The following is a 13,213-nucleotide window of genomic DNA, read 5'->3' on the forward strand; positions in this document are numbered from 1 at the left end:
CTCGTCATCAAGTCAACAAAATGTAAAAACAAATATAATATCCATAATATCCGCTAGTATCCAATCCGTTTTCATCCATATAAGCCAGGCTATAAATAAAGTTTTTTTTATTGTCATTATAATTCTTGAACTTTGAAGATCGTCATCAAAATGTGAAAACAAATATAATATCCATAATATCCGCCAGTATCCGATCCGTTTTCATCCTTGTAAGCCAGGCTATAAATAAAGTTTTTTTTTATTGCCATTATAATTCTTGAACTTTGAAGATCTGCAATTACAGTTCGCCTATTCTAATATGCATGTGTACCCGTATATGGCCTAGTAGTGGGTTCATGCACTTGAAAGACATAGAAAATGACAAGGATCGTGTATATCTTTAAAATTCAAGAATTGTATTAACAGCTATAAAAAAACCCCCATAAATAAAGGTAGAACAAAGCCGTAGAGGTAAGGACTACCATCACATTCCTCTCCCGCGCCCAGAGCGGACAGCGCAAAAGGCCACCTTTCCTTTTTCTTGCTCCGACGAGGCCGGCCGGAGCTTGGGACTGATTGATTGCGGATCATTAGGCATTAGGTGTGCGATCTCCATCAATCTCCTTGTCGTCTCCACAAATTCCCCGCCGCTGCCTCTATATATCTGACAAACCACTCTGTTCTGCAGCGGGTCGACGGGCACCGAGTACCGACACGGTGGTCTGCCAGCCACTTCCAGGCGCCAGCCAGCAGCCTGCAGAGCAGAGATGGCGTCGCCGGCACTGAGGCTGAGGCTGAGGCTGCTGCTGCTGCTCGCGGTGGCGGCCACAGCGACCGCCCGTGGCGCCGGCGCCGGCCGCGTCGATCTTTGGCCAATGCCGGCGTCGGTGGCCCGCGGCGCGCAGACGCTCCTCGTCAGCAAGGACCTCAAGCTGTCCACGGCCGGGAGCAGCTACGCCGACGGGAAGGGCATCCTGAAGGAGGCTTTCCAGCGGATGCTGGCCGTCGTGGAGCTGGACCACGCCATCAACGGGACCTACTCCTCCCACGGCGCGCCCGTGCTCGCCGGCGTCCGCGTCGCCGTCCGTTCGCCCAACGACGAGGTCAGTGCGCACCAACTGACTGAATTCTGATGGAGCCCGTAGGCCTGCTGCTCTCCTGCATTCTCCGCGCCTTGCTGATAGATCGGTCCTCTTCGCTTTCGCAGCTCAACTTCGGGGTGGATGAATCGTACAAGCTGTCTGTGCCTGCCACCGGGAATCCGCTCTATGCCCAGATCGAGGTTAGTGCGCTCAAATCTCAATGCCGCCGTCATAGCAATTGCTAGAATATAGTACAGCAGAAAGCTGGCACAGATATTTCGATCCCTTTGTGAATGAATCCACGGAAAAGAACAAATTATTTTCAGGGCGGTTTTCAGAAAGGCAAAATGTATGTGTGTCGCGCACCAAATTTGATCCGGATGGTGACAAAGAAATGACATTGGACTTAGAAATCTGCAATGCTGGCTGTACAAATCGAAACTGTCATCAGATACCTTTGCTTCCACAATACCTTGCTCTTAGCATACACTCCGCACAGGCTGGGCAGCTACCCTGCCCTGTACACCACCTCCACACAACATTGTCTAGAGCAACCCAGAACGCTGGTTATCACAGAAACTTACTACCAGATACATCCCCCTGATATGTGGAGTTAGGCATAAACTTCAGTGAAGAAAACTATGTTATGTCCATGCAACTGCATCATGTCCTTGAATTACAGACAAAATAATTTGCAGGAAGCCTAAGCTGAATAGCTGATTGTTGTGACTCATTCCGATTATTTGGCAGCAATGTGCAATGGCACAAATCATTCTTATCACTTCCTGGAATGACTTATTCACCGTAAAAATTGTGACACATAATTGATGCTGTCTGTATGGAAATATTTTGCAGGCTCAAACAGTTTATGGAGCGCTTCATGCCTTGGAGGTAAATGAATGTGAAACCTATGCATAAGCTAAAATCCGCGCTATTATATTTTCAAGATACCTAAAGTGCATTTTGTGTTAATGCAGACATTTAGTCAACTGTGCAACTTTGACTTCAATGCAAACTTGATTGAACTTCAATCAGCTCCATGGACTATCCTGGACGCTCCCAGATTCCCTTACCGAGGGCTCCTTATTGGTAAGCTAGTCTGAATTTAGCTCTATTTGAAACAGCAGGGAAACCCCCCCTCGCCCAGCATAGGCAGCGGTTTAGGATTTGATCCAAGTATGGAAGTGGAACAAATTAGATATGGAAAGAAATGAATTCTGATCATGGAACTCATGGATGCAAGATAATACTAAATTCTTTGTTTTAATGTACCAAATTTACAGATACTTCAAGGCACTATCTTCCTGTCCCAGTAATAAAAAGTGTAATTGATTCAATGACCTTCAGTAAGCTGGTACGTTTACGTTTCCACATGCAAAGGAACTTCATTAATTCTTAGTGCTACTCTTTGCTTTCCTCCAAAGTTCTGAACATAATATCCTTAAATTAGTTCCAGCTCAGTCATGTGATCTTTGTTATCTATCATCACACAGAACGTTCTTCATTGGCATATCGTGGATGAGCAATCATTTCCTCTGCAAATACCTTCCTACCCAAAATTATGGAATGGTGCATACTCTTATTCAGAGAGATATACATTTGATGATGCAATCGACATTGTACAGTGAGTTCTGTTTTTGTCATTGTACTGGAACTATATTTCAGCAGTCATTTAACACCTAGACCTAAAATTTTAATTGGTATAATAAAAAATATACCAGCAAAATTGTGAAAAAAAGCAACATTACTATAGTCTGAAAAGGAAACTCAAAACAATTCCAAATATTCGTCCTTTGCTTAGACTCAACTGTAGAGTTTACTTATCTATGCTGCTGGATTTCCCCAAGTTAAAGATGACATATCAGGGATTCACAGGTATGCTGAAAAACGAGGCGTGAATGTCTTGGCGGAGATTGATGTACCTGGCCATGCTCTTTCATGGTAATACATTTAATTATGTACAATATTACTCTTCTCTAGAAAATGGATAGAATTTTTAGAAATTTATTGATACAAAAAAATATTTTGTTGTGTTTATCATCTGCACATTCTCATTATATTTTTAGCATGTAGAAGGTACATTTTTTTCTTACCGATGGAATAATACAAATATATTTAAAATTGAACATACCTACAAATTGTTAAATTTGGTGCACTTCTCTTGTTTCAGGGGTGTTGGATATCCATCATTGTGGCCATCAGCTACATGCAAAGAACCGCTTGATGTCAGCAATGAGTTTACATTTCAAGTGATTAATGGAATTCTTTCAGGTTTGAAAGATCAACTAATATACACCTTCATGGTTTTGTCACAAAATAGAATGAAATAGCACTCTATACTAAACTTCAGCAATAAAAAAGATGCTTCAATGGCCAGAATTATGAGTCAGTCATTGGAGGAAAGAACATATATGGCCTCGTATAATGAAAAATTGCATTACCTTTGGTTGCCTTTTCAGATTTCAGCAAGATTTTTAAGTTCAAGTTTGTCCATTTGGGGGGAGATGAAGTAAACACAAGTAAGCTTTCAGAAATCTGTAGTGTACAACTGATCTATGTATGCTTAGAATCTATTCATCTTTATTATGATGTCAGGTTGCTGGAGTACCACACCACACATTAAGTCATGGTAAGAAATAATCTTATAATATAGCAAAGAAATAACAGGAAATTTTGCTAATGTGATATGACAATTGATAACCTTTCTGTTTGTTGTAATCTATAACTCTTATAAAGCAAAACCCCACTATCTGTTTCTCTTGACATGCAATGCGTCCACCTCAGCAGTCCACTATCATTTGTCACTATCAATTTCTCCTGACATGCAAGGTGTCCACCTCAGCAATCTACTATCATTTGCATTAAAGTTAACTAGCACAAGAATTATGACATCCGCATCAGCGAGACACATTATCCACTATGGATACAATTTTCATGATTATGCTAATAAAAGAGTTATATATTTGTATTCCTCCTTCATACCTGCGGCAACGCGCGGGGAATCCTCCTAGCTAGTAAAAACAACAAACTGCCCCGGCTCGGTCATCTAATCTGATCAGAACTCTTTTTCCTGTTTTGCAGGCTGATGCAACATGGCATGAATGAATCTGATGCCTACAGATATTTTGTACTGCGAGCTCAAAAGATAGCAATATCACACGGTTATGACATCATTAATTGGTAGGGTGTGACTGGTGTTGCTAGTTTTCTGCAGACTAAAATGTCCAACTAATTCTAATAAACTGTTTCTCATCCTTGGTAGGGAAGAGACATTTAACAACTTTGGAGACAAGCTGGATCGTAAAACTGTGGTGCATAACTGGTATTTCCTCACAGCCTATTGCTCAGGCACTTGAGAAAATATTTACTAGCATCCTTGTTGGAAAATAACATCTGGCATAAGACCATGTACCCCTGGCTGATTTGTACCAACAAATCTATTAGTGCAAACCAGACATAGTTCTTAATTAAAAAAAAACACACTGATATATATCCACATTTAAATAGAGAGCTATGGAAGCTTTCACCCCCCTAACCCTAAGTAGTCACATGCTGAAGTTAACTGTGCTAGTTCTTCCTCACAACTTGGTAGGCTTGGAAGTGGAGTTGCTGAGAAAGTGGTTGCTGCTGGTTTGAGATGCATCGTAAGCAACCAGGATAAGTGGTACCTAGATCACTTGGATGCTACATGGGAAGGATTTTACACGAATGAACCACTGACAAATATCTATAACCCGGAGCAGCAGAAATTAGTACTTGGTGGTGAGGTATGCATGTGGGGTGAACACATCGATGCATCAGACATTCAGCAGACCATTTGGCCACGTGCTGCAGCAGCTGCAGGTATGATCAGCTCAATATGTTTTGACCTAATTTTGCCTGCATTAATATTTTAGCAGATCCATTCTTATAAAATAGCTAAATTAAGTGGACTAGCAGTCAGGACGTACTGTCATAAGTACATTCTTTTCTTGGGTTATAGAGTAGCACATAGATCATCATAGGTTCACATGGGACGCAATATCTGCATCAAGGCAGTTGATGTTCTCTTTCCATACCCAGAACACAAGCGCTTGATACTATAAGCAATGAAGTGAGCAGTAATTGCTACCAACCTGTCAGAATGGGGATCTTTCATAACCAAGTGCTCTGATGTGATTTGTTGTACGAGAGAATTGGGAGTTGGGAGTTGGGAGACACGCATCACACCGTAGCTACAAACTGAAATATTTATTCTTCCTTATTTTAAGCGAACATGAATGTATATGCAGACTACAAAAAGACTAGACATGCCTGCATAGTATGAAAGGCATAATAAGTTAAGTCTATCAGGTTTCTGAACACTCATAAATTACATTTTATTAACAATGTATAGTTTTGTTTTGAGTTCTCTCTTAAAAAAAGCGAAGTTAAATAACCTGCATGTCTGTATCAAGTTGCCTTGTCTCACCACATCACTTACTGATTTTGAAGAGCGGTTATGGACACCAATTGAGAAGCTTGCGAAGGACACAAGATCGGTCACTGCAAGATTGGCACGCTTCAGGTGCTTGCTGAATCAAAGAGGGGTTGCTGCTGCACCACTAGCTGGTTATGGCCGCTCAGCACCATCAGAACCAGGTTCCTGCCTAAGGCAGTAGATATTCATATCAGGCGCATATATTATTCATAGAGGAGAATAAATAGAATTCCAGGCATCCAATTTACTTCTCTGAGAAATCAAAAATAGCTCAGATCAATGTAAGGCGAACCCGCAGAATGTCCTATTTTCTATATATCTGATGCGGTGTATTCATTTGGAGATATCTGGCCCTGTTTTACTTTCAGTGTACGGTCATGAATATCAAGATTTGGTTCCATACCACCAATGAAACAAAAATTCTTAGCATCTGTTCTAAAGAAAAAAATGCTCCATCTTCTGTGCTAGTTGCCCAACACGCCCAGCAGAAGCTTATGAGGGAGCTTGACTTCATCAACGCTCAATCCCCAGCACAAGATGCCGCTATCACAGCCTATGTTGATACGTAAGCGCAGGATCTCCCAGATCATGGGATCAAAGCGATCAAGGCAGCGACCAAACTTGGGAACAAGAAGCTGTCCGCAGCCTTGGCAGCTGATGCCGGATTTGCCCGCGCCGCTAGACGACGACGAGTGCGTCTCGGACTTGCCGTGCTCGACGTTTCTTCTCCCGGACACGATCTCGAACAGCGTCATGCCGTAGCTGAACACGTCGGCTTTGGCGGTGATCGCCTCGCCGCTGATCCACTCTGGCGCGAGGTAGTACCCGATGGTTCCGCGCACGGTGGTCAGGATCAGGACGCGGCTGAAGTCTCTGCCGACGAGCTTGGCGAGCCCGAAGTCGGCCACCTTGGGCGCCAAGTCGGCGTCGAGGAGGATGATCTCCGGCTTGACGTCGCAGTGGATGATGCAGTCCGGCCCGGCACTTGTCGTGCAGGTAGGCGAGCCCCTTGGCGACGCCGAGCGCGCCAGCTGAGCGTGTAGAGCGTGGCGCCGAACAGGTGCCGGTCCAGCGAGCCGTTGGGCATGTACTCGTAGACGAGCAGCTTCCGGCCGCCGCCCTCGGAGCAGAAGCCGAGCAGGTGGATCAGATTGACGTGCTGGATGGTGCCCAGCGTGCTCACCTCCGCGCGGAACTGCTTTCTCGCCTTGCTGGAGCCCCTCCAGCTTCTTGACAGCTAGCGATGGCAGTGCCGTCGGGGAGCTGACCCCGGAACACGTACGGAGCCGAAGGCGCCACCGCCGAGCTTGTCGGAGAAATTCTTGGTCAGGGACTGGAGCTCCCTGTATTTCAAGGTCGTAGCCACGCATGCCTCGGCGGTGGTAATCTTTTTCCGCCGTGCCATCGTTGCCCGGACGATGAGGATGGACGCGGCGACGGCGAGCAAGAAGCAGACGACTGCGAGTGCGACGCCGATGGCGATCATGTCAGCATCCCCCATCCTGGGCATCCTCCAGGTCCAGAGTCTTCAAGGCCCAGAAGGGGATCGCGGCCCAGGCGTCCAAACAACAAGGTCGCTGGGCCCAAATACAGCCCACACTAGGACCTATGTCTATGTGCAACTGGAGCGGTTCTATTTTTTTTTTAATATAGAAACAAGCCCAAACGGTTCTACGCTGCGCTTGGCCCCCCTGTTTCCTCTGCCGCCAACCGCCAACCGCTCGTTCCCCTTCGTCGCCGTCACCCGCACTACGAACCCTAGATCGGTGTAGTTGCTCCTGCGCGTCCCTATTCGATGCCCCCCATGGAGATCGGATCAACAGATCAGCCGGTCTCTTCGATTGTCCCTAGCTGGGTGGTCGTAGACCAGGATATCTACCGCAAGGCGCTTGCCTCCTTCCGCCCCGGCCACCTTACCTCCGCGAAGACCCGCGCCAGCAACGGCGAGGTCGTCCGCGTCTCTTTCACCGTGCGCCCGCTGCCGTGTGCCTCCCGCCTCTGCGTCCACTTTCCGAAGAGTCGTCGCAAGCTGTGCGGCTTCGACACCGTCGTGGCGGCGCACGGCAAAGCCGTGCTTTTCCGTCTCCGCATCGACTTCAAAGGACTCCCCTCATCGTGCTCCGCGATCGACCACTTCATCTTCTGGGCCAGCCCTGGCGGTTCCAGGATCTCACTGCTCCCACGTTGGTACTCGACCGAGGATGAGATAGAGGCAGCTGAGGTGGGCTCCTGGAGGAGAAACCCTTATATGGCTCTAGGCCGCAGCGGCACTGGATTGTTTATCTCTGATAGAGAAGATTTCGTGGTGGCGGAGCTCCATCTCGATGTGGACAGGCTTGAAGACGTGGATGCACCTCTGGAAGCACAGCTCTTCAGGCTCTGCTCCAGCAGGGAAAGAATTGCTGCAGGTGGTGGCGAGTGGGAGGTTAAGCACGCAAGGGCCCGTGGGGGTAAGGCTAATTAAGTTTGGTGACTTACTCTGCTGGTGGGAAGCTAGCATGGTTATCCCTTGCGGCAGTTACCTGTGTTGGGTTGATTACTCAAGGGGTGTCATTTTCTGTGACGTTAATCACCCTTCCCCTCACCTCCAGTACGTCTCCTTGCCGGTGGATCACATTCCTTTTGGCTATCCTGACCCATTCAGCAGAGGATTCCCACAGGCGTCCCGGGCTGTGTGCGTTACCAAGAATGAAACGTTGAAGTTTGTCAATATTGCCCGCAGCGATGGCATGCTATCTGGCAAGAGTGAGCCTGGTTCCAGTTTCACAATCACCATCTCGACGCTGCACGATAGCTATGATGATATGTGGTGGGTGACAGATACCACAGTTCAAGCTGCTAACCTCTGGGATATGGAGGGTTATGATGATCAGCTTCCACGCGTTGTGCCGCAATTCCCTCTGGTGAGCATGGATGATCCCAGCATCATATATTTTGTATTGAAGGATAGGCGCACAGTTTCTAGTGCAAGGGCATGGGTGGTTGCTCTTAACATAGATAGCAGCAAGGTTTTATGGTATAAGGATATCAAAACCATCCCTTCTGATGAGGACACTGAAATGGCCCCTGGCAACATCTTCTGCAATTTGCCATTCTTTCCTGCTGAGTTCACCAAGCATCTGCGGCAGGTTGCTGTCAGTCAGGTAGGTGATCACTGGTTACACATATAAAATAGTTATTTTGTTCTTCCTTCCTATTTATTAATAGAGACAAGTAATTGGTCTTGTGCGCTCTGCACTGGTTGGTAAATTGTTTATCTACCTTTCTAGTTCTAATATTTGTAGATGTAATGAAATTAAGTATGATCATCCATACTTTAAGTGCTAATGAATAATAATGTCTTTCGCGGCCTGTCTAGAATGGAGTGTTCGTTATCCAAATCAATAGGATTTAATACAAACTTGAATGAAATCTCACATCTTGCCTAGCCACTTCAGTGTTTTTGTTTCTGTGATCTGCTCATAATATGGAATTCCCGTGTTCCTCTGTTTTCTGTTTAGCATTGCCATTTGAAAGGAAACACTGAATTCAATATACATGTATATATAAGCTCTTAGTACTATTCCAAAGATGTGTGCAAGCTTAATTTTATGATTATATTACATACTTATACTACTACAACAATAGCTGGACAAAGCCTTAGTTAGTCTTATCTATGGGATCCTGTCTCTTACAGTATGTTTGGATTAAGTGATAGGGGAGTGGGATATGGATTGGGATAGGTGACAAAGTAATGCTAACATTTCTCTTTTTTTTTTTTTTGATTTGACGGAGGAGAGTTATCCCAATTTGACCTCTTACATCTGTTTTGCAAATTAGTTGTGGAAAATGCAAAATGCATCTTCTGTCTCATTTTGAAAAAATGTTATTAATAATCATCTAGTTAGCTTTGTAATAAGCAATCAGCATTGTAGGAATAACATTCTGCCCATATATTTTGTTTCTAAATTACGTTTAGATTGGCCAACAACTCATCAAACAAACTGTAGAAACCTGTACTTCCATGTTTATGTCCTTATCAAAGGAAAAATTTCTACTGCAGTAGTTTATAGAAGCTTGCTGGTGGAGTCGGACACGAGTGCATGTGTTTACTATAATTATATTCTAAATTTGGTTGAATTTGTTTGTCCTAGCTGTTACCTAGACAATTGGTCAACGATCATTAAAAAAAATGATGAGTCCTTCCCATCATCCTCATTTTTTCTCTGGCAGTTGTTTGAATATGAGATTGCCTTGCCAAGCTGACTCAGTTTTCTTGTATTTTGGCACCTTTTGAAAGCTAACACTTATATTACGTTTGCCTGAACGATTGGATTAGTTTTAGGAGTTGAAGACAAGTATGTCAAGAATGAATTAGACTGAATTTGTCAATTTTACTTTAATGTTTGTAACTGGCAAATAATTTGTTCTATGGCGATGCATCATCATTCGAAAATTAAATTAGAATGGGGGTCGAGTGGACGAGAGGATTAGGCCATTGGGTTGGTGTCGCGGTCCACCAACTGAGCGTCCAGACGATCAGACGCCCTCATCCTAGCATTTCCGATCTTGATAACCATGAAAATGGAAATCGTAGAGTTCTCGAGCCAAAGCTCACCGCTGTCGGGCGATAACATCGGCTTCAAGTACTGCAGAAAGAAAGACGACACAAGCCGTGTGTCGGGTATGGGCTGCTAATAGCTACTCGGCCAACTGGCACATCGACATGCGGTCCACTGGGGCTTCCTGACTCTGGGTCAAACTTGAAATTCTGACTCTTCAAGATTCTTGAAATGTCATCTCTTGTCGGATCCGCCACCCACCCACCAGATCCGCCACCCCACCTGTCGGTGGGAGCTCGTTGAAGGCGGGGGCATCGGGTGGGAAGGAAGAAGCCGCCGCTGCTCAGGAATGAGGGAGGGAGCTGCCGCAGCCACTCGGGAGGGAGCGAGCCGCCGTCGCTGCTTGGGAAGGATGGCGTTGCCGCCCCTAGGAGGGAGGGAAGGAGCCGTTTGTGCAAGGGTAGTGGGAAAGAAACCCTAAGACACTGGTGTGTGTGTGTGTCTATATATATATATATATATATATATATATATATATATATATATATATATATATATATATATATATATATATATACACACACACAAAATAACGCGATATCGGGTCGAAATGAGCTGCCTGTTGGGCCACGATTTTTTGAGGCGGTTGGCTTAAGATGGCTGTCTTGGTAAATCGATTTTGTGAGATGGTTTTTTTAATCGACTTGATTAATAAAAAATGCCAGTCTCAGTTTGAAATCAAGGCAGTTGGAAATGTTGCCTGTCTTCGATGCCTTTTTTTCAAAATTCTTCGCAAAAGATTTTTTTTAGTAGTGTTACCGTTTGCTCGGGCGATATCTCCGCCTCAATGCCATCTAAGAAGAGGGAGTAAATTATTAGCCTTGCTCTTAGATCTATCTACCACTTTGTTAGCCCTGGTGCAGTTCTTCGACAAACTGACACAGTCGTTAGATAGAGCTAGCCAAAGGTGAAAGGTGCGTGTAGGGGCTATACATGGCCATGCAGCCCATGGCCCATGGCCCGGTCCGAGCACGACATGGCCCAGCTCAAAGGACTAGACCGTGCCTAGGCCGCCACCTAGGCGCACGGCACGGCATGGACATGGGCCGTTTCAACGTCCGGCTCGATGAAAATAAATTGTTGGTGTAGTTGTAACTTGCATATATATATGTTGTTAATTGTTATACTGCTTAAAATAATGAACAATTAGTGAAAATAATGAAATATTTCAGCATTTAGTGAAAATGTTGATAAAAAAGAGTTGTTGTCATCTTGATGAGTCATGTGCTGGCACGGCACAGCGTGCTTGACGAGCTGACATGACACAAAAATCGGCCTACGAGCCGTGACATCACACAAAAATCGGCCTGCGAGCCGTGCCTTGGGCGGAAGGCCAGGCACGAAGCTCGTAGAAGTATGGTCCCCTAGACACGACGGCACATAACGATCCGACGATCTACGGCACGGCACGACACGACGTCGTTGCGCCAGGGGTATGCGAGAGCTCGCGCGCGCATGGGCAAATCTATATAGGCCATACTGGATGTGGGTGCACCTATAAATATATCAAAAATAGTGATTATTGTTAAATTTTCACTATGTTCGCATCCACATAGTAAAATCCTATACATCCACGGAACAAGCGCACTCATATTTGCTCTAGCTCCGCCACTGCGCGCACGGTCTGGTCTGCACAACCAGTCTTCTTGACTACTATAATAGTATTCTTGACTCTTGAGGGTGTGTGTCGTCTTGCTCTTGCTACAGTTATCTCCAAGGACTATTGTGGCCCGTGCCTGGATGTCCCGGTCATGAAATTGGATGGAGGTTGAAATTTGCTCTCAGGGGAGTCAAAGTGTCTTCGTCGCATGAGCAGCTGTACACTGGTCGTATGTGTTGCTGCTGCCCGCGTTTCTATGGGGAGGGGAGGACCGTCCTGGACGCCGCCTCTGACCATACTGCCATCTCCCTTCCCGAATTCGGGGTCCGGCCTTTGAATTGAAGGCCTCGCTCCATCGGTGACGCATCATCACGCCGTACTGTTTTCCGTAAGGTCGATCGACTTCTAGCTACCATAATGGTATGGTGATCGAGTGAATGCATGTACTGACGCAAACGTGGTCTCCAAACTAAGGCATTGTTTAGTTCACGCTAAAAACCAAAAACTTTTTAAGGTTCCGTCATATCGAATTTTGTGGTAAAAATATAGATGAAAATAAAAACTAATTGTACAGTTTGTCTGTAAATCGCGAGACAAATCTTTTAAGCCTAGTTACTCCATAATTAAACAATATTTGTCAAATAAAAACAAAAGTGCTACAGTGTCAAAATCCAAATAAATTTCGGATCTAGACCTTGTTTAGTTCACCCCAAAAACAAAAAACTTTTCAAGATTTTCCGTCACATTGAATCTTGCGGCATACGCATGAAGCATTAAATATAGATGAAAACAAAAACTAATTGCACAGTTTGTCTGTAAATCGTGAGACGAATCTTTTAAGCTTAGTTGCTCTATGATTGGACAATGCCAAATAAAAATGAAAGTGATACAGTGTCAGAATCCAAAATGTTTTCGGATCTAAACAAGGCCTAAGCTGGTATGGTGATCGAGTGAATGGTATGGATTTTGACACTGTAGCACTTTTGTTTTTATTTGATAAACATTATCAATCATGGAGTAACTAGGGTTAAAAGATTTGTCTCTCAATTTACAGACAAACTGTGCAATTAGTTTTTGTTTTTATCTATATTTATTGCTTTATGCATGTGCCGCAAGATTCAATGTGATGGGGATTCTTGAAAAAATTTTAATTTTTAGGTGAACTAAACGAGGCCTAAATATAGTTCATCAAGACAATTCGGAGAAGCACTGATGAAGCAATCACTTTTTTTTAATCTGCAGAAGGTATATGTGGCAGAGCAGCAATGAACTTGTGCCGCGCGCGTGCTGTTTTTCAAGATTCTCCATTACAATCTTGCGGCACATGTATGAAACACTAAATATAGACAAAAATAAAAAACTAATTGCAGTAAATCGCGAGATGAATTTTTTAAGCCTAGTTACTATATGATTAAACAATGCTGGTCAAATAAAAGCAAAAGTGCTACAGTTTTCGAAAACCAAAAAATTTTCAGAACTCCACAATAATAAA

The 13,213-nt window shown here is 44.5% G+C and overlaps 1 protein-coding gene and 1 pseudogene across 1 annotated transcript; one reads left to right on the forward strand and one right to left on the reverse strand.

The window, feature by feature from the left end:
* LOC110430033 (beta-hexosaminidase 3-like) lies at positions 433–5,934 on the forward strand. The gene is made up of 15 exons (XM_021446880.1): positions 433–580; positions 668–1,082; positions 1,187–1,261; positions 1,917–1,952; positions 2,039–2,150; positions 2,345–2,415; positions 2,555–2,685; positions 2,937–3,002; positions 3,232–3,332; positions 3,521–3,580; positions 3,657–3,690; positions 4,143–4,241; positions 4,324–4,383; positions 4,654–4,904; positions 5,535–5,934. The coding sequence occupies exons 2-15, from the start codon at positions 747–749 to the stop codon at positions 5,699–5,701; spliced, it is 1,599 nt and encodes a 532-aa protein (XP_021302555.1). The 5' UTR covers positions 433–580; positions 668–746; the 3' UTR covers positions 5,702–5,934.
* LOC8085139 lies at positions 5,953–7,101 on the reverse strand (annotated as a pseudogene).

This window comes from Sorghum bicolor, chromosome 9, assembly GCF_000003195.3.
Source record: "Sorghum bicolor cultivar BTx623 chromosome 9, Sorghum_bicolor_NCBIv3, whole genome shotgun sequence".
In the NCBI taxonomy this organism is placed as follows: domain Eukaryota; kingdom Viridiplantae; phylum Streptophyta; class Magnoliopsida; order Poales; family Poaceae; genus Sorghum; species Sorghum bicolor.

What these genes read in the sequence shown, in the direction of transcription:
- LOC110430033 (XM_021446880.1), top strand. Translation starts at nt 747, where the DNA reads ATGGCGTCGCCGGCACTGAGGCTGAGGCTGAGGCTGCTGCTGCTGCTC. An exon ending in TCCGTTCGCCCAACGACGAG is followed by an intron (nt 1,083 to 1,186) that starts GTCAGTGCGCAC and finishes TCGCTTTCGCAG; the next exon opens with CTCAACTTCGGGGTGGATGA. An exon ending in GAGCGCTTCATGCCTTGGAG is followed by an intron (nt 1,953 to 2,038) that starts GTAAATGAATGT and finishes GTGTTAATGCAG; the next exon opens with ACATTTAGTCAACTGTGCAA.